Raw genomic sequence first — 22,890 nt, 5'->3', positions numbered from 1 at the left:
TCACCAGAAAAACTCTATGATAATTACAACGAGCCATGTAAAAATCATTTTGCAAAGAATATTGGTATAGTAACGTTATTCTAAGAGACCAGGTTGAACATATCATGTAGCTTCAGAAGACTCGAAATATAGCATAAAAGCCCTATATACCACTTTCTTAGTGCTTTTTGGTTGGTGCTCAACAGTGTCCATTCACTTGCACTGGAAAGGAGGAGAATGATTATACTGCCTAACATCGCCTTTTATGCTCAACTAAAGAAGAAAATAAGTCATCCATATTTATATTGCCAAAGCTTTTTCAGCTTAGCTGCATCCATGTTCTGCCTTCATTTACATGGCACTAGGCTGGAAAAGGACAATAAATACAGGTGGTGGAGAAAGCTGTGGTAAGAGCTAAATCAGAGAGCTAAACAGAGACACACAAATAAATAAGAATTGGTGGGGTCAGAGCTCCTAAAATAGTCAACCACTGTCTGTCTGACCTTTCCAGACACCACAAAGTGCCCACCTCAGCAGTAACCACTCTGAGACCTCAACTGGGTTATGAAGAGGTGAGCAAAAGAGGTACACGTTGGGTAAATCCTGACTGACTCATGGAAGATAGAGGGCTCTTTGGATGGCTTATTTTTATCTGAGTGTGGCGATTTTAGCATCAAATTGTTGCACACTATTAATATTGCACATACTTAGAGTAAGGGATTTCAGCAAATCCCTGACCTTAAGTATTAAAATTTACCACTTAACAATTTCAAAGGAAAGAGCTGTAAAACGGGTGAACATAAGCTAGCTTGTTTTTCCCGCATGCCATTACATCTTGCATACAGTTGAATATACAGTACTCTATTTGACCAGGAGCTTGTGTGGACATGTTCGACGCATGCGTGCTACAACTTCTGTGTAATAATCTTTTAGTACAAGGCACATACACAGATGAAAAGTTGCAGACATTTTCCATGTATCTAGAAAAATTGGGCTGCATGCAAACAGTCTGCGTGGACTGTGCCGGAATTAATTTATGCCATGCACACTGTGCACGAGAAGTAGCAGCATGTGAAAAAATTCTATATACTTTAGCCATAACATTGAAAGTCAGGCCGAGGCATATTTAAGGGCCAGAGTATTATAAAGACTTCGGGGTTGGGACTTTGGAACTAATCACCCTTGCAACCACCTAACAATGGTAACAACTCAGAGCACATTCGCAATCGCACAACAACACCCTTGTAACAACCCACAACAACACTCAAGCAGGAATTAGCAGCATTGTAATAGCAAGTTTCTTCTTCAAAATGTAAAAATCTAGCTCTGAGAAAAAGCAGCGTGTGAGGAAGTCCAGTGTTTTCAGGCATTGTTTGGTCTGGTATTTCTGGATCAAAGTGAATGATCTGACAATGCAATGCTGTAAGGAAAACATCTGGTGCTTGTTTCCAAGAATATCTATCCTATGATGACTTGTACCATGTGCAGATGGAAGAGTGTGGGTGTGCAAGATAGAGTAATTGAGGAAGATGGCCCCCATTTCCCTTGAACTCTTCCCCTATTCCTGGAGTATTAGACCACAGCTATTACCATATCCTAAAGCCATTCTTCATCTCTGAAGCAACCACTCTTGGACAGGCCAAGCCCCCAGCAGTGCTGTTTATGTTTGTCTGAGAGAATGAGAAAGATGCGGAGAGGCGGATGGAGGGTGGCGGAGTGCAGGCCCAGCTGATTCCTTTGTTTAAAGGGGCCGGCTGACCCCCTGTTTTCATTTCTCATTGTCTCCATCCTGAACAAACAGCTCTTGGGCCCTTGGTCTTTTTGTTAGGCTTTTTCTAACAACAAGGAGCTGACCTAAGTAAAGTACTTCAAAGAAAGTTTAAAAAGGGTGTACAGTGGGAAAATGTTTTAGAGGGAATTAATGCTGGGAATAATGTTGAAGGATTAATTCACCTAAAAATGATAATTCTCTCATCATTTACTCGCTCTTATGTCATCTCAAACTCATATGACTTTCTTTTTCTGTAGAATACAAATAAAGAAACAGTATTTTGATTGAGAGATGTGAAAATATCCATACGATGCAAGTCAATGGGGTCCAAACTTTCAAGCTCCAGAAATCACATAAAGGCAGCATAAAGGTAATCCTTAAAACTCCAGTGGTTTAATCCATGCTTTCTGAAGCGATGCAAACAGTTTTGGGTGAGAACAGACCAACTTGTAACTACTTTTTCACAAAAATGATTCCTCAATCAATATGAGTTCATAAATGCTCCATGCATTATAATTAAAAAATAATTAGGAAAATGCTGTTTAAATAGTGCACTGCCTCATAAACTTCCAATGTCCTGTAAGTGCATAACTGTAAATGCAATTTTTGCTTGTTTTTACAAACTATGGGGAAAGTGTAAATTATTTTCAACAGCATGCCACATATGCTGACAATAGAGATGAACTTGTATTGGACCCAGAACTTTCCTTTAAACATTAGCTTCAGACAGCATATCTCATACAGTACCATCCATTCACAATCAGTGACTACTAGGGATGGGCATTTTGTTCATTTTGACTACTTGAGTATTAGGACTAATTACTCAAGTACTCGTCAATTAGTCGAGAGGCAATGACATTTACATATCTGTATATATAATAACATGTCTGACAATTGTCTTTGGCTGCTGTATTGCATCTTGTTGTTCTAGTGTATCGTCTATTCATTAATTGAGTTGGGCAGTCAAAGACAATTGTCAGACATTTAAAGGCTGTTCTAAAATAACAGCTATATAAAATTAAAAGTAACAAAATGTACAAAAGATTGCATAATCAAAATATAATGCATCATATTTTGTAATTATGTGAAGATTTGCTGCCCAACTCAATAAAAGAATGTGAACAACGCATCTGTTCTTCTTTCAGGTTACAGTAGTAATCTTAGTAAGCGTGCACCAGTTTTCTTAGTGACTGTCTGGACCGTCTATTTTTCAAATAATAGTTGGCTTAACAGGACATGCCATAACAATCACGTTTTTAAAATGCGTTAAGTTGACGTTTTGAAGACGCTGCATTCAATTCCATTTAGCTGCGCTCTGTCTAGCTGTTTGAAACACTCTCAGCGCGTTGAGTCCACTGCCACACGACTGGTGTGTGTGTGTCTCCCCAAGTGTTCGCTCCCATGGGGAAAGCCGCAATGCTCCATATTGTTGTTGCTATGATGATTCATGAAGCGTTCCGTTCAATTCAAGTCAAGTCTTTTTTTTTTTTTATACAGCACTTTTCACAACACACATCGTTTCAAAGCAGCTTTACAGAAAATCATACATGAACAAAAAAATGTAACTGTAATATCTATAAAGTCTTGTGATCATTGTGTAGTTTTATTAAATGTGATTATGAATTGTGTAAACAAATTAAATAATACTTGTATTTAGAACCCCAGTGAGCAAGCTGAAGGTGACTGTGGCAAGGAACACAAAACTCCATAAGATGTTGGTTAATGGAGAAAAATAACCTTGGGAGAAACCTGACTCACTGTGGGGACCAGTTCCCCTCTGGCTAACCAGCATAAATATAATACCAATATTAGTTATTAATGTGCAGTGCAGGTCATGGTTTAAGATTAGTAAACTAAGTAAGTGTTAAGGTCAGTGTTTAAAAAAAAGATTGTTTATGACCTGTAAGATTAATGACCAATGTCTTTGAAGTTCATCCTGGATTACCGACACCAAGCAGGAACAGAGCTGGATCTGGCCGGCCCTGGTAACCTCAGGATGTAGATGTCATAAAATGTATGCATAGATCATGATAGATGTTTCTGGTTCTGGCAGACCTATCTAAAGCAGCCTAATTGTGTGTTGATGGATAAATTAGGTGTATGCCTGGCTAAATTGATGAGTCTTTAGTCTAGACCAGGGGTCGGGAACCTATGGCTTGCGAGCCACAAGTGGCTCTTTGTTAAAAATCAAGTGGCTCGCCGAGTCTCTCACATTCACTTTTCACCATTTTCTTTTTTCATTTTTTTTCATTTTCATTTTCCAGCCTACTTCTGGTGAAAAAGGTTGAACAGCCGTCAAATGCAGATTTTTTTTTATGCCGAGTATTTTGCTGATGTACCAGCCACTGTGGAAGGCGACCTGTAAGACCTCTCGGAGAGATATATAACAAGAAACTAGACACAAAGACGTGCGTTTGACAAAACGTGATTACATTTTGAAAAACCGCCGATGAGCGTCTGATTTGATGTGTGCGCGCGGTGAGCGGTGAGTGCAATGAAAACACTTCTACAACACACGAACATTCATAGAGTTCTGGGACTCATTTCCCAATAACTATTGATCTTAGCTGTTAAGAGCTTTTTCTACGAGCGATTTTATGAACGTTTGTTATTTTTTTTATGTGCAACCAGGGTGTGATATAGCACCAGCAAAATGCAACGAGACTCAATCCAGTTCGTGAGCTCCTCTCCAAATGCATTTCATGCATGAGTAATTTTTCACATCTTCCCGCAAAAGGTGTCTCACAGTGACACATGACAAGAAATGCTGAGGTGTTTGAAGAAACACACTTTATTATATTTTTAGAAACAGACAATAGCCGTCAATGCTCATGTCTGATTCACTGTTAAGAGGCGTGCAACGGGACCCTGTCTCGTGAAACATGCACATGTAAAGAGTTATCACTCCTTTTTCTCTGTTTCATTCAACTGAAAACTGTTTGCAAGAATAATGTAGTCTATGAGAATGCTGCAAATGATCTCCGATCATCTCGTGAGGTACTGCGAGTTTAGTTCGCTCTTACACATTGTGAAATCAACTCTGTAGGATCAGTAATATATACAGATATCTTTGTATTAAATAAACAAAGACGAAAGTGATTAAATCATAAGGTTATACAAGACATGTTCACCTTGAATCTGAAATTAATAAAAAAAAGATTTTTAGGACCAAAACGGAATACAAAAACATTAGATAAGAACACACATTTGGCAGCATTTTTTGGGAACACAAGATTTTTTTAGGCTTATTCATTATGATGATTATTATAATTATCTTTACATTTATAATTGTCTTTAGTTCTTAAGTTGTATGCTAGTAATTTTCACCTGTTGCCGCATACTGATACTTGCATGATGGCAAATGGAGCTGTTGGAGACGGTAAATGTTTGGATTTGGGGAGGGGGTTATATATAAGATTTTTTATCACTTTGTTATTTGTATTGCTTTTTCGTTTTTTTTTTCAAGTATTTTGTGTTTCAATAAATTAATTGCATTTTTAAAGCAAAATCAATAAAGCAAATATATTCACCGACCTTAGGGATTGACCATATAATCGGATATTGATATTTTAAATGCAATTATCATTCAAATGTTTTTTTTTACATATTGCCCAGCCTAAAAGGGAAGTAACATTTTTAATGAAGTAAAATTAAGTAATTTTATGGAGACCCGCACAAACATGTGTACTCAATTCCATATTGCAACATGTTACCTAATAATATTTGCATATTTGTTTGTTTTTGAGTAGTCTATGAGCAATATAAACATTGTATTTTATTGAAAAACATAGTAAAATAGTAAATTATTAGTTTGTGGTATGGCTCTTTTGAAAAAATGCATCAACCAAAAATAAAACAATTGGCTCTTTAGTGAAAAAAGGTTCCCAACCCCTGGTCTAGACTTAAACTGAGTGTGTCTGCATCCCGAACAGTGTTAGGGAGAATATTCAGGAGACAAATAGGAAATAGGAGGATCTGCCTCCTTTTTGGATTTCGATATTCTAGGAACTATTAACATGCCAGGTGGTCATAATGACCGTGATGGAATATAGCATGTCAGAAGATCACTTAAGTACTGTGGAACTAGACCATTCAAAGCTTTGTATAAAGTTAACTAAATTTGAATTAATATGAAGTTGAACAGATGGCCAATGTAACGATGGCTAATATGATAATATTATGTTTATCTTCAAATTTATTATAATTTTTTTTTTTCAAGTTTGACTAAAGCACATTTTTTCTAAATGATTTAGTGAGGAGTTTGTGTTTGGTAGTTCAAGGAACAGACACAGTCTGTATGATATCTAGGTGATACAGACTTTATGTGTTGTAATTTATGTGACATGTCTCAAGGCAGCTAGCATATGTTCGGATTAACCAGTTTTCTACAAACACAGCGACCTGAGGGACTGCCCAAGGGAGACGTGGTTCTGCCGACAGGAGGACCGTACCGCGGAAAATACATCACATGGAGTTGCCTGAAGAGGGAATTAAGCCTGTGGAGCCCTCCCCAGTACAGAGCACTTGCTTCTGCTGAATTTTCAGGCCAGATGGCTAGGTAGGAAGAACATCCAGGAAGCGAGAGCTTAGTGGCTAACCTGGGAGAGATAGTGCACTGGATCAACTTGGTGAAGGGCGCTAGATGTAAGCGGAACACCCGGTCGGCTGTTCTATATTTCCGAGTACTACCAACTCGGACATGACAAAACATGGTACAAGACTCGACTGCTAGGGAGGTGCCGTTGGCCAGTGCCCACGAGGATGCCACACTTGTCGTTGAGTGTGCTCGAACCTGCAAGGGGGCGGGCATGGCCTTGGTCTGGTAGGCCAGAGAGATAGCGTCAACGATCCAGTGAGCTAACCTCTGTTTGGAGACGGCGTTCCCTTTCCACCGTCCGCCGAAGCAGACAAAGAGCTGCTCAGAACATCTAAAGCTCTGCGTGCGGTCCAAATAAATACACAAAGCACATACCAGACACAGCAATGAAAAGGCTGGGTCTGCCGGAACGAACTCCAGGCAAGTGTTGCTGACAGAGAACGCTTGCAGGTCCCCAACCCTCTTGATGGAAGCAAGCGCTATCAGGAGGGCCGTCTTCAAAGAGAGGGCCTTGAGCTCAACTGAGTCAAGCGGCTTGAAGGGGGGTCTCTGAAGGCCTGAAAGGACCACTGAGAGATCCCAGGAGGGGAACAGGCATGGCCGGGGAGGATTCAGCCTCCAGGCGCCTCTAAGGAACCTGATAATCAAGCCGTGCTTACCCAAGGACTTTCCGTCCACTGCATCGTGGTGGGCAGCGATAGCGGCTATGTGCACCTTCAAGGTGGAGGGGACAGCCTCATTGGGGGAAATGTGTACTTGCACAGTCCCCGGGGCCAGCTGTGTGCCAGCGCGTCTGTCCCGAGAGGGGCCTCTGTCAGGGTGTACCAGAGCGGGCAGTGGGAATTGTCTTGGGAGGCAACGAGATCTACCTGTGTCATGCTGAACCGGTCCCAAATCAGCTGAACCACCTGGGAGTGGAGCCTCCACTCCAGGTTGCCCGGGATATGAGTGGTATGTTGCGTCCTGAGTCACTGCTGACTCCAAAGGAGGAGCTGGTGGGCAAGTTGTGACATATGGCGAGAGCACACGCCGCCTTGGCGATTTATGTACGCTACCATCGCAGTGCTGTCTGAACAGATCAAGACGTGCTTGCAGTCGAATGAGCCAGTCGTCGAGGTAGTTGAGTATGCGGATGCCCACTTCCTGTAGTGGGGCAAGGGCTGCCTCTGCAACCTTTGTGAAGAAGCGAGGGGACAGGCCAAAGCGGAGGACCGTGTACTGATACACCTGGCCGTCGAACGCGGACCATAGGAATGGTCGGTGTCGAGGCAAGATGGAGACGTGGAAGTACGTGTCCTTCATGTTTACCACCGTGAACCAATCTGGCTAGGAGCGGCGCCCTGACCCGAGGTACCAGTCGTCAAGCCATGAATGTTGTGGGGAGGACGGAGGGTTCAAGTCCAAGCTCACGCTCACGGCGGCCCAGGCAAGCACGTCAGCCATCTGCGCATCGGCCTCAGACTGTGCGGGCTGACCTGAAGGTGGCAGCCCAGTCGAGTCCTCTGCGTCAGACACCTAAACGCTCTCTGATGCAGCGGCAACGTCATCATCCAATTCCGGGGGCTCGAGGGAGAATGCAGGCTGGCCGTGAGGCGAGCCACACTCACCTCGAGCCCGGACGGAAGCAAACGAACATGCCGGGGGGCGGGTGGTTCATGGGGATTTACCCGGTGAAACCGAGCCCGCTGCCATCCCCAAATCGCCTCCATCGCCAGCAAAGTCGTCCTCAATCCCATGGGAAGAAGGAGCGACGTAGGGGGACGGCTGAAGTGGCATTCACCTTGAGAAACGAAAGTCGCGACCGCAATGCTGCCAAGGTCATGTTGTCGCAGTGAGTACATGAACCATCCACAAATGCTGGCTCAGTGTGATCGCTACCCAGGCACAAGAGGCAGCGTCTATGACTGTGATATGACTGGAGAGATATCGACCGCATCCAGGAACTACACATAGGCGGAAAGGCATCTTTAAAAAGACGCGTCCTGAAAAGGAAATTCAATGCCTGCTGTGTATTGCTCTTTTGTGTAAACTCTTTTAGAGAAAAACAAACACTTTTAGGAGGAAAACACTCTTTTAGAGAGAAGTGCCGTCGAAGCGCCCAGGGGCGTGGACTGCACAGAGTGCAGAGAAGGGGAAAGCCGCTGGTGATGCTCCGTAGATCCAACAGCAGTGCTTCGCCAACAGAGGTGAGTGGAACAGTAGTGAGACTCAGCTTGCTGCTGCACAATCGCTCGTCTCCGAAGAAAAAATATGACTGACAGACACACGCCAGCTTCCCTTTATACCCATATATCCGGCGGTGGGACATGCAAATTCTGTCTGCATATTTCTCATTGGCCTTTTCTCAAGTTCAGAGGTACACGAGGCTCTCAAGAAAGACCCCTTGTGTCACTACATTCGACACAATGTCCACAGGTTGTAATGTAATAAGGAAAAATAATTTTTTGCAGAACTTAACCAAAAACGGGAATTATTCCGCTTTTCCGGAATGAAACAGCTTTTCCGGAATGAAAATGCTATTTTAAAACCCTGGTAACTGGTTTCATTTTTTTTCATGAATCTAAAGACCAAAGGGTTAATCACAGTAAAATTTTGCAATTACATGCTTGTTATGAATACTGATGCTGATCAAAATGTGAAAACCTTTTATTTATTATATTTGATTTTTTGGGTAAGGTAAGTTGCTTATTTTGGGTTCATTATTCCCGACCAGGGGCCTCATTTATGTACGATAATAATATGTGATCAAATGTGAATGTACTAACAATATATAAAACAAATCTGTATGCACAAAAAAGTATCTAATTGCATCCCATTATAAATCAAAAATCTTCTTAAAATCATGAGCATATGAACGATTATGTGCATGAACTCCACCTACAGAAAGCCAAGTCATTCATTCAATCCTTCAAAAAGTTGGCAATGTTTTTTTTAAAAAAAAAAGCAAGTGCAGTCACAGGCGCCTTAACCCCTGGTCCCTTTCACTATATTTAGCTTATTCAATTCATCATCGGCGATTCGTCATCGGTGATCAAATTCATATCAATAATAAATCCACTAATTGACCGCATTTACAGTATGCACACTATTCTTCAGCCAAGGTTGTCCATATTCTTGTTAAACCTTAATTCCAAAAAGAGATTTGCTTTTGTACATTTAATTAAGTATGCATAGTCTAAATATGGTTTTCTTTGAAATTGGAGTCATGCGTGTTCTTTTCCCGCAATTCCCTTCTGCTCGCTCTTGGCATTGATTACACTGCATTTTAGTAGCCTATTTTAGCCGAACCATTTAATTTCATTCATATCCTCAAAGGCAGGCAAGAGGCTAATGGATGAATTGATGAAAGGTGCAAGCGATTAAAAATGTGTCTCTCATGGTGTTTTCACCATTTGTATATTGATTTGAGTATGTTTTAATTATTGTAAACTATTATCTCTCCTCCTCTCACTAACAATATGTGCTTGACATATTACATACAATATATTTCACCTGCCTGTTATCTCGTAGGTCTCAAAATTAATTTCTTATGGAAACATGCAGATAGGGCTATATAATAAAATATTCTATTGCAGAAGATATCCAAAATAAGGTACTGACATGAGGCATAATTAAAATAATGTATTACAACACGGTGGCTCATATCAGAATTATATTGTGCAATTAAAGTTGGTCAAAACGTATTTATTAATTAATTAAGTCTTTCCCTGCCTTTTTCGCACTTGCATCACTTTAAGTCATGAAAAAGTGAAGATGTTTTATTGTCACACTGCACAAAATGTTTCTACACATGCTTTTCAGTTGGTGCACACATTTCTGCCTTTATAAATATCAATTTGTTACTCACTTTTGCCGTGGATCAAATCTGATCATCCGAGAATTTTATAAATGAGGCCCCTGGTTGCTTGTCTCACTTGTGATTGATAATCCATGGTTAAGAATGACCCTGGGTTAACAATTTCAAGTCTGAAATGCCCTATAGATCTCTCAGGTATGTTTAAAGCCATGTCCACTCTAATGCATACAACTCTTGTCTTCCCATTCCTAACATCATCGTTTTCCATAGTATGCAGTATTAGAGAGCATTTATGCAAATCTATGTATTAAGAAAAATATTAGAGTTTTTTTTTTTTCCTACAGGATGTTTTTCGTTACAGTATATTGTGTCTGGTGCATTCCTGTTGTGCATGGAACATACAGTGAACACATGATTATTACTGAGAGATTATAAAAGTGCAGATGTAATGTGAGTTATCATATTTTGACAATTTCACACAGTTTAACATAAATCAGTACACAGGCACATCCCTACACTCATGTTAATCAGAATGGTGCAGCCTTAAACATCTATTACAGGTACAGTCGCTGCAGTTACGAGAGACTGTGTAATACTGTAACAGATCAAGAGGACTAATATTCAATGGCAGTCACTCCATGCTAATTAGCCTGGTGTCTGACCACAGTCCACTGACATCAAGAGTAATACTACAAACTAGCATGACCTTCTTTCTCCATTTCATTCTATTATCGCCCATATCACCTTTAACTTTTCGGTTAATATGCCATTTCTTTCTTCTTTTTCAATCAAAAGAGCAATGTTTTGATAGCACCAGTGTTTACACTTTTCAGGGGCATCCACCCACAAATGGCTTCTAGTTGTCTCTCCACATTAAAGTGGAATAGGACAAAGTATTTCTACCTCAAATAATACTTTACACTTCAAATAAATACATCTGTATATGTCTTTCAATGTTAAGCGCATGGAGATCAACTGTTGAGTCTTCATGTAAGAGCTCTCTTTCTTTCTTTCTTTTTATTCATCTGTCCTTCCATCCAAAAGTGGGGGTTCAGACACCGGTCATACAGGCTCCAAACAAGACAGATGAGAACAATAAAGCAGCCTTTATCCTGACACCTCATCTAAACCGTGCAGGAGATGAGACCCATTGTGTGTACATGCGTGTTACTGTCAATACTCATCGTGTTTTACTAGTAATGACTCTTTTAATAAGGCCTATCCCATGAATCTTTCCTCTACCTTTGAACATCGTCAGTGAGGGTCTTGCTGGTGCACACTTCATTACACTGCACTACCAACCAAACCTGTGAACAGCCGGCCCCAACCAAGTAATTTGACGGAGTTTAATAAATTATTATTAACATTCATTTGCAGAAAAAAAACATGGTGTATGGTGGCTATGAGTGATTGTGATGTGAATGGATGAGAAAGGGAGTGAAATTTAAACAAGCTTTGAGAGAAGAGAAGGATGGAAAAGGATGTGCGGTCACAGGTGACAGCATTGTCCATCTTAACGTGTTAGCAGGTAATTAGTTGCTCTCTCTCTGTCCTCTGCTCTTACAGCTGATGTCTCTTATGACATAGTGGACCAGCAGCTCTCCTTGACCTTTTCCTCAGCCCATATTAGGCTCAATTTGGAGCATATGTTCTTGAGCTAACCTTTTCTCAGGTCTGCAATGTGAGTAGGGGCCTGTGGCCATTGCTGTTCCCATCAACAGGATCTCTTATCTTCATCTCTGCTCCTCTCTAATGTTGGACACTCTTAAAATGAATACATTTATATCTGTTTTTGTTTTTTGTCATGCTGAGTAGTCATAATGAGTAGTCTGGGTCATATTCCACCTTAAAATTAAAAGTAAGATTTAAGAAAATACATCTTGCATGAAGAAAATGAAGATATATTGCATAAAAGTATATATTTAGTATGGTTTTTTTTTTTAATGTAATACAGTAAAATATGACTATTAAGGTAATAAAAATCGAATGAGATTCATCAGTGATAATAATGACAATTACAAAAAAATCGCAAAAGACAAAATCTGGTTAACATTAATTTCATTTAGTGGTAGAAATGTGCTAAGTTAAGGAAATAATTTCACAATATATATTTAAAAATATAGTAATGTATTTAAAAATCTTCAGGCTTCATTTTATTGATGTAAAAAACATTTTCTTATTTTTCTTCTTTTAATTTTGAGGTAATATGTTCTTGACATATTTTGTCTATAATATTTAACTATATTATAGCCCTGGCACAATCAAACAATGAATTTATTAGGACTAAAAATGTAATCCTCTCCATTAACCACATGGAAAAATATGTGCATCTTATAATGTCCAGAAGCCTAATTATTTTCAATGCTGAAATCCACATCTATTCGTTTAAGCCTCTTATTGTATTCCGGCCAAAGAGCACAGATTACACCATGTAACACATTTTTTTTCCTTCTGGTTCCTGGGTAATAAGTGTTATTTCCTAATTGCTTATGCCTCAGAAGTATAGAACATTTTTATTATTCCCCACAAACCTTGCTTTTGTGACCAGGACAGTAATATTTTGAAATGTACCTATTTTCCAGAACATTCCAGATAGATTAATTGTTGAGTAAACTTGGAGTAACTTCTAGAACTTTAAAGTAATACAAATAGTAGTATAAATACAGGGGCCTTAAGCCCACCATTTAAGTTTTGTTCCAGCTGCATAAGTGGATACATATTTGCATTTTTCTGAGATGCATCAAGAGGCTGCAAGCATCCGGCAGACACATTTTGCTATGTCTGCGGCCTATTTACAAAGACAAGAGCGAAAAAGTACTCTGTGAAAGCATCTGCTAAGATGTGTGAGGCCTACAAGGCATATTTCGGCATGCCTGTTGGGGATCAAGACAAACCTGGGCACCTCATTTCACCTGCAAGCACTGCAAAAACTCTGGAAGGTAAGATGGACAAATGTTGAACAGAATTTTATGTTATAAAATGTGTTACTTTTTAAAATTGTCAACTTTTTAAATTTTAAAATGTTTTACGATTTTCAATGTTATTGAAAAAATATATCACATATCAAAAATGCACATTAGTCATGGGTGAAATAAATGTATTTTTTAGGATGGTACAGAGGGGAAAAGAGAGTCATGAAGTTAGCTATCCCAAGAATTTTGCAGGAACCCAATGACCACTTAAGCAACTGCTACTTCTGCATGGTGGACACTTCCAAACGTTGGACTGGCAAGAATGCACCTGCTATTATGTATCCGGACCTTCCTTCATTCATCGCCCAGGTGCCACACTGCCTCTCTCTCCGGACAGAGAGCAGCCGTCTTTAGAAGAGAGAAGAAAGTCAGAGAGTGAGGAAGACGTTGTAGATCCAGATGACAATTTCAGAGGTGGAGCTGAGGAGAGAAACCCATACTACCCCAACCAAAAATACCTCAACAACTTGATTAGAGATCTTGGTCTCACCAAGTCCAATGCCAAGCTTTTGACATCTAGGCTCAAGCAGTGGAACTTGTTGGATGAAAGTGTCATAGCAGATCAGAGGAAGCGTCACCAATCTTTTTACAGCTTCTTCACACATCAAGATGGGCTCTGATTCTGCCACAATGTGACCAGTCTGTTCGAGGCAATCAGAATCACCTGTAACCAGAATGAGTGCCGCCTCTTCATTGACAGCTCATCCAGAAGCCTTAAAACCGTGCTGGTCCATAATGGTAACAAGTACCTATCTCTTACCCTGGCTCAGTCGGTGCACCTCAAAGAGGATTACAACAGCATCAAGACCTTGCTGGACACCTTGAAGTATGATAAGTACATTAGGGGGATAATTCGTGAAAGTGATTACAGTATAATGGTAAATCTCGAAAAACGACTCACTTCTAATTCTTTTGTAGTCATTTTTGTATTACTTTAGTATAAATACATGTTAATTTGGATTCATATGTTGTTTTTTCTGACTTTATGTGAACAAAAAGACAAAACTTCACCCGTTTTCTCATTGGAAATAGATCTAGAATTTCTAGAAATAGAATTTTTAAATATCTCTGTCCTGGTCACAAAAGCAAAGTTTGTGGGGAATAATAGCCATTTTCTATACTTTTGAGGCATAAGCAATTAGGAAATAACACTTACTACCCAGGAACAAAAATTGTGTTACATAGTGTTATTTTACCCTCCAGAGAACTGAGTGGTTAGTCCAGTGAGTAATCGAAACTGCCGGGAGATTATGGCAGAAAGGTTGAAACCAGGAGGGGACACAAAATAAAAAAAATAATGGGTTGTTTGAATAAAAAAACACAGTTTTATGATGTAAAATGTGAGCTCCAGCATGAGAGAAAAGGTAATGTGGTAAACCTGATGTAGTCTTGTGGGGGATTTGCACTGACCACTGTGAATGGTAGTGAATCAGCATTACGAAAAAAATAGAATGTCTGCAATACAAAGAGCATAAGATGACTAAACAGTGTACTGTCTAGTAAGGCACGGCAGTGTGACCACATATGCCAGTGGTTCTTAAAATATGAGCAGCAGTGCTTTACATTATACACGTGACAAAAAGAGTGCGACATGTCCCAAACAACTCAGGAGGAAAAATATATTGCCTTTAAGGGGTGTAATGCAAAGGAGAGTTCAGATGAGCAACATTGTAACTTACCTGCATTAGTAAAGAATTCAACTGATGGGTTAAATTGTTGAATTGTGAGAGCTTCAAAAGAGAAATCGCCATTCACTTGGATTTTAAGGAACTAATGAGCTAAGAAATGTTTCTGTTTTTCTTCAAATGTGTTCTGGTGAAGTCATAACACTTAGGATTAAATAAAAGTATTAAATAATGAGAGAATTTCATTTTTGGGTGAACTATCCTTTTAAATCATTCAGCTCAGCTGTCCTTGTTTAGGGTTTGCATATGTTTTATGTAATTCCCCCCCGTTATAAATAAAATGTCACATTTTTAACCTGGCCAGAGCAACTTTTAACTGCTTCTTATTTTAATCCCAAATTTGGGTCATAACAATTGGGGGCTTGTCCGGGATCATCCAACTTGGATTGGCTGTGTTTTGCATCGTTACTTTGTGTCCTGTAGTACGCTTCGTTTCTGCCATCAGTCTGCATCGCTACTTGTGTTTCGTACCATGCTTTGTTTCCACCATTGTCCAGCACTGCAACTTTTTTGTTAGTTGTAGGCTTTGCTTCTGCTGTTGGCATCACAGGTGTGCGTATATCAAATAATTTACAGCTTTAAATCTGGCTTTTCCAGTAATTTACTCAAGTATTAATTCACTAAATTATCCAGAAATAGGCATTATCACATGGCAAGTAAAATACAAATTATTACAAGACATGAATCATTTATTTATTTTTTTAATCTTGTGATAGTTTTATCTTGATAAAAAGAGAGAGTTCACCCAAAAGTGAAAATGATGTTATCTCTTACTCATCCTCATGTTGTTCCAAACACATTTCCTCTGTTTCCTCCTTGGAGCACAAACGATGCTAGCCTCAGTCACCATTCACTTTTATTGTATGGAAAAAACATGTGAATGTTATTGAGGCTGCCAGTCCCTAACATTTTTCCTACTGCCCTTCCTTCACTTTGTTTACCCGCTGAGGCTAATATGGGAGGTAAATATGTTAGAGTTTAACTGCTAATCTTAAACTCACACATGACAATGGTGGAGCCCCGGGTCTGGCCCCCTAAGGGTTTAATGTGCCTAAAACAAGCTATTAGAGCAGCCGTAGAACTAGAGAACATTAGCTGCTCACACACAATTACACACTGTTTTCAACTGGGAACACTGGCTGACACGGCCCCAGTGGCACAAATACCAATTACAACATATGGGACACACACACCCCTCTACTTTGCATACACACTATCTGAACACACACATACACAGAAATAAAATATATATATAGCTATTGATGTACACACATTCTGACACTACAAGATCTCCTCAAGTTTGATAGCCTCTTTCTACCCAACTGAATTTATAAACTAATGTTTCCACAATATTTGTTTTAATTGTTTTTCGCAAAGCAGTACAAACTTATTGAATGCACGCAGAAGATATTTCTGTAGATTGCCATTCTAGTTGTTTTCTTTGTGCAAATATGTGTGTGTTCTTTTAATATGGAACCATTATTCTTTGATGGCAAGAGATAATTCAGATCATATTCACTACACTTTCTAGCTGGCAAAAATATTTTAATAAAATATATTTTTATATTAGTTTTTAAGGATTAGAAAATAAATATATTTTTTATTTATACAATAATTGTATTTATTTATAAATTAAATCTCTACTTTTACTATACGCTATGCAATTTGGCGAAATATATAGACTTCTATTAAACTCACCAAAAATTAAGCAAACTGACTTAAATTATAGCTCTTAAACTGGATAAAAAATTTAAACAGAAGAAATGAACAATTCCAAATTATTAATTCATTTGTAACCACAAAGAAATATCTTTCAAAACCTCCAAAACAAACTCTATTAGACCCTTATCAGAACCACTAAATGAGCAATTTATCTACTGTACTCTTTGAAAAAAGTATACCATAGTGACCACAGTCTATATAAAAGGGTTGCCAGGGACCATATTACAGAAACACCCTAACTCAAAATCCTATGTTATCTGTTTAGTAACCATGGCCATTTCAGTTAGGACTAACTGAACTTGTCAGATCTTAAAGGGACAGTTCACTCTCAAATTAAAATTCTGTCATGATTCATTCACCGTAAAGTTGTTCCAAACCGTATGACCTGCTCTAACACATACTTACCACCCCGGTACCTCACCACAATCCCTCTCCTCAGGCAGTGCACTCAAGCTTGGTGACACCGCAACTGCAGCGCCCCTGACACTGACTTAATACATCCCTAAGCAGCACAAATGTGCTGTCCAGGTGCCGAAACTGCTGCATATTTCGGGACATGCGACTAAACCTACCAACCCTCCAAGCATACTGGACAGCTTGGAAATACTTTAGAAATTTCCATCTAATTTAGAAATTGCCATTTCCCGATTTTTTCTCTCCTCTCTATATCCTCCTTCACCTAACACCACAATCAAACCAAAAACCTCTATCCCAGAACAATTAAAGTGTACTTAATTGCTGGCATCCATTTCTTATACAAATTAATTTTCGGCAAAGACTTCTCCACCATAATCCACCCCCAGATCTCACTTCTAGTTAAGGGTACTCATAAAGCCCAACCCTCCAGAACGGATACCAGGCAACCACTTACCATCGATTTACTAACTCGATGCCTAAACACAAAACCCTGAGACGATTTGTTCATCCGCGCCTTCTTTGGCTTCCCCGCTGTTTAGAACTCACCTCCATGGCTAAATTCGATCCAAGAATCCATCCCACCATTTCAGACCTTCATATCCTAGACAATGATACAATCAGATACTACATCAAACAAAGCAAAACAGACCCAACCAAAAGAGGGCATTACATTTCCATTTTCAATCTGCCAACTCCCATCCAGCCCTTTCAATCTCTAGCACAGTATCTCCATTACAGAGGGTCCCAAACCAAATAACCTCTCGATCCGCTCTTCGTTGACGATAAAAATCAAGCAGTTTCCCCGATTCTGGTTCCAAAAAACTAAACAAAAAACACCTAAAATCCATCCTGCTCAAATCTGGCATCTCAGAAAAACTATACTCAAGCCAATCCTTCTGCATTGGCACAGCAACCACAGCAGCCCACAAATACAGTGGGTACGGAAAGTATTCAGACCCCCTTAAATTTTTCACTCTTTGTTATATTGCAGCCATTTGCTAAAATCATTTAAGTTCATTTTTTTTCCTCATTATTGTACACACAGCACCCCATATTGACAGAAAAACACAGAATTGTTGACATTTTTGCACATTTATTAAAAAAGAAAAACTGAAATATCACATGGTCCTAAGTATTCAGACCCTTTGCTTTGACATTCATATATTTAACTCAGGTTCTGTCCATTTCTTCTGATCATCCTTGAGATGGTTCTACACCTTCAATTGAGTCCAGCTGTGTTTGATTATACTGATTGAACTTGATTATGAAAGCCACACACCTGCCTATATAAGACCTTACAGCTCACAGTGCATGTCAGAGCAAATGAGAATCATGAGGTCAAAGGAACAGCCTGAAGAGATCAGAGACAGAATTGTGGCAAGGCACAGATCTGGCCAAGGTTACAAAAAAGTTTCTGCTGCCCTTAAGGTTCATAAGAGCACAGTGGCCTCCATAATCCTTAAATGGAAGACGTTTGGGACGACCAGAACTATTGGGGGAGAAGAGCCTTGGTGAGAGAGGTAAAGAAGAACCCAAAGATCACTGTGGCTGAGCTCCAGAGATGCAGTTGGGAGATGGGAGAAAGTTGTAGTAAGTCAACCATCACTGCAGCCATCCACCAGTCGGGGCTTTATGGCAGAGTGGCCCGACGGAAGCCTCTCCTCAGTGCAAGACACATGAAAGCCTGCATGGAGTTTGCAAAAAAACACCTGAAGGACTCCAAGATGGTGATAAATAAGATTCTCTGGTCTGATGAGACCAAGATAGAACTTTTTGGCCTTAATTCTAAGCGGTATGTGTGGAGAAAACCAGGCACTGCTCATCACCTGTCCAATACAGTCTCAACAGTGAAGCATGGTGGTGGCAGCAGCATGCTGTGGGGGTGTTTTTCAGCTGCAGGGACAGGACGACTGGTTGCAATCGAGGGGAAGATGAATGCGGCCAAGTACAGGGATATCCTGGATGAAAACCTTCTCCAGAGTGCTCTGGACCTCAGACTGGGCCAAAGGTTCACCTTCCAACAAGACAATGACCCTAAGCACACCGCTAAAATAACGAAGGAGTGGCTTCACAACAACTCCGTGACTGTTCTTGAATGGCCCAGCCAGAGCCCTGACTTAAACCCAATTGAGCATCTCTGGAGAGACCTGAAAATGGCTGTCCACCAACATTTACCATCCAACCTGACAGAACTGGAGAGGATCTGCAAGGAGGAATGGCAGAGGATACCCAAATCCAGATGTGAAAAACTTGTTGCATCTTTCCCAAAAAGACTCATGGCTGTATTAGATCAAAAGGGTGCTTCTACTAAATACTGAACAAAGGGTCTGAATACTTAGGACCATGTGATATTTCAGTTTTTAATAAATGTGCAAAAATGTCAACAATTCTGTGTTTTTCTGTCAATATGGGGTGCTGTGTGTACAATAATGAGGAAAAAAATGAACTTAAATGATTTTAGCAAATGGCTGCAATATAACAAAGAGTGAAAAATTTAAGGGGGTCTGAATACTTTCCGTACCCACTGTACGCTTACTGGGCCACTGGTTATCAGATGCATATCTCCGCTATATCAGTACCAACTGTCTCCACATCAGAAATGCACAGCAAGCCCTCATCAGCTACTCAGGAAACATTCATAATCAGGGTTAGGAAGGTGGTTGCTTCATCCTCGTCAGTTCACTAGGCCGCCCCCCCCCCCCATCTCAAATCGCCATAAGTGCCCACCTTAAGCACTCAAGGACAGTCGAATGCAGTGTGAGCTAACTCATGTTTATGGAGGGGGGGCTTATTTCGGGTCAGAACGGCTTGGATTCACATTTCTCTGCTCGGTGTGATACTGCTCGACCACGGGGGCGACCTCCGCGTTCGGGCGTAGCAGACTCCTCCAGCGCAATCACATCAAGGGCTCTTGTTTAAATTGCAGTGTGGGTTTTCCCATACGAAAGCATTGTGAGCTAACACATGTTTATTTGTATCATTGGTTCTAAGCACCGGGAGGACTCCCACGTTTAAATGCAGTGAGGGCCCCTGTTCGATCAGGAGGGGGGCTTATTGTCGGGTCTGGGCAGCATGGATGCACACCTCTGCCTGGGGCGACTCTGCTCAACCGCGTAATGATCCCTCCAGCACATAACAGCTACTGCAAGAGAGTCTAAACCACCTCCGTCGCTTCAGTTCTTCAGCCTATATTCATTCTTAATTTTCTGCCTATCCTGCACCTCCGAGTTTTCTATCCCCCGAGTTTGAGGCTGCCTCTGCTAGTGGCTCAACTTGTTCTATAATCTTTGGCATCTCTGCCCATCTCACACAAGGCTTAGCATGGATTAAAACACTGGAGTTGTATATATTACTTTTATACTGCCTTTATGTTCTTTTTGTTCTGGCCACCATTCAGTTGCATTGTATGAACCTACAGAACTGAGATAATTTTCTAAAAATCTTAATTTGTGTTCTGCTGAAGAAAGAAAGTCATACACATCTGGGATGATATGAGGGTGAGTAAATGATGAGAGAATTTTCATTTTTGGGTGAACTATCCATTTAACTTTTCCTCCTCAGACCCGAGCGTGACTGCTGTGTGCATTTTCCAATTCCCATTTTGATTTGTAACTAGTAGCACCTAATAAACAAGCAAAAAAACATGGATAAGTTGTATAAGATAACTTATTAGTGCAGTAATAAGTTGTGAAATTTTTTATTATATAGAAATGTAAATTTTTTTCAACAAACTGTTTATTATGTTTCTATGAGTATTAGTTATTCATGTTTTTGAAACATTACAGATATTACAGCTGATTTTATGTAAAGCGGAAAAAATCATTCTTATATTAATACATTTATAAATGTACCTTATTTTTATCCTAACTCCATATAAATCCCCTGAAAGCAACATTTTTCAGCTTTTGGATGAATCCATTGATTCTCAGTGTGAAAATAAACAGTAAATATAGGAATGCATTAACAAATGTTAATGAATAGAACCATATTGTACAGTAATAGAATACAATATAACAAAATTTAGATTAAAGTTAGAGATTATTTACATTAAATTTAGATTAAAGCGGCATATCAAACAAAACGAGAACCGCTACTTCTTACACCCAAACAGGTTTCAATGAAAAAACTTAAATGTTTCTTACCCGAATTGCTTTTGTTGGCTCTGCACCTGAAATCACTTCACTGAAATCTATGCCATACTTTATGTCATGTGTCTAATTCAACGGTTCATACACGTAGAAGTTCAAGAACTGCTAAAATCGCTTACAGTTCCTTGTATGACTTAACATAGGGCGTTTTTGTAATACAGCCCCTGAAGAACAGATAATATGTAGGTACTATGAGGTAAATTAAATTGATAAAATTCATGTTCTGCTCTGTATTTATTATTTTATTTATTATTGGGAAATAAAACAAGCCGGATTAAAACTTAGGCCACCCACTAGGTCTCCAGCAATTTTATTTTATTTTGGACATTACAGATAAAATAACTATTACATTACAAAATGTTTTTTAATTAGTATTTATATTTCACCTTTATGTCTTTGCTTTGTACTTTGTCATTCAAGTTGAACTCATAAATTCCTTTTCCATTTACATTCCTTTGGTAATGTTGTATTTGAACAGTCATGCCAATAAAAATCCAATGAAAGACAAGAGAGAGAGAGAGAGAGAGAGAGAGAGAGAGAGAGAGAGAGAGAGAGAGAGAGAGAGAGAGAGAGAGAGAGAGAGAGAGACTGGGGGTCAGGGCCTGTGCTCCTTACCGGATAGCCCTCTGTTTTCTTCTGGCACCACTTCAGTAGAGCATTCCTCTTAGATCCACCGTACTCCCGCGCCAGAGCAGACAGAGGGTCTGTTCTTTCCACACTAGCATCAGGGGACACACACACACACACACACACACACACACACACACACGTACGGTCACTAACACTGCATCTGTGCATGCGTGTGAGCTCTTCTGAGGGTTTGTGACTAGAACTGAGATGATTGTTTAAACTTGTTTGACATGCATTACTACCAGTAACATTATTATTTTCATAAATGTGATTTGCATTGAATGACTACAGTGGCATAGCTGAATGTATCCATTCAGTGTTTATCCATTGCTAAAATCCTCACACACGTGAGGGTGCATCAGTAAATCAGGGGTGTTACCCTTCAAGAGATACAGCGTGAAAGATGCCTTGTTGTGTATTCTTGGGACGTATGACTCTGTGGTCACTGAAATGAGAGTCACTTTATGTGACCTTTCTTATTCTTTACTGAAATTTTTTTTCTCCCCTTTTCTCCCCAATTTGTAATGCCCAATTCCCAATGCGCTCTAAGTCCTCGTAGTGGCGTAGTGACTCGCCTCAATCCGGGTGGCGGTGGACGAATCTCAGTTGCCTCCACGTCTGAGACTTTCAATCTGAGCATTTTATCACCTGGTTGACCAAAAGCGAGAACCACATTATAGCAACCACGAGGAGGTTAACCCAACGTGACTCTACCCTCTCTAGCAACCGAGCCAATTGGTTGCTCAGGGGACCTGGCTGGAGTCACTCAGCACACCCTGGATTCAAACTTACATTGAGTTTTATTGGCATTTTACGCTGATTTTTGTGAAGATCGGCAGGGAATATTCTATACTATGGACCTGTTTCAGTGACACCAGTTTTTCCTTGCAGCCACCATATTTGTGACCATCAGTGGAAGGAAACAATGGCGGTGAATCTAAAAACACCTGTGAAACGATATAAAGAAAACATCAAAATTGATTTTGATCCATGGTAAATACCAGGATTAGCTCATACAGGTCTGAAGACAGCACAAATATAGCCAAATTGGACTATCGCGAACATCTAAATATATTTTTTATCCATGATTCATCTCGAATCTGATGTGTGACTGATGAGTACACATGGCCACCAGTACATCACCATAAACATCTCTAATTCAGAAGTTACAAA

The 22,890-nt window shown here is 39.8% G+C and overlaps 1 protein-coding gene across 3 annotated transcripts in view; it reads right to left on the bottom strand.

Moving 5' to 3' along the window:
* The window catches only part of LOC127643320 (cytospin-B-like), a 188,685-nt gene that overhangs the window by 25,653 nt on the left and 140,142 nt on the right, over nt 1-22,890 (bottom strand). For all 3 annotated transcript variants that reach the window (XM_052126016.1, XM_052126017.1, XM_052126018.1), the window contains one exon: nt 21,703-21,805. In XM_052126016.1, coding sequence (XP_051981976.1) covers nt 21,703-21,805 — 103 coding nt within the window. The remainder of the gene's footprint in view (nt 1-21,702; nt 21,806-22,890) is intronic.

This window comes from Xyrauchen texanus, chromosome 4 (assembly GCF_025860055.1).
Source record: "Xyrauchen texanus isolate HMW12.3.18 chromosome 4, RBS_HiC_50CHRs, whole genome shotgun sequence".
NCBI classification, from domain to species: Eukaryota; Metazoa; Chordata; class Actinopteri; order Cypriniformes; family Catostomidae; genus Xyrauchen; species Xyrauchen texanus.
The sequence above is the reverse complement of the archived record's forward strand: the minus strand, read 5'-3'. Positions and strand labels throughout refer to the sequence as shown.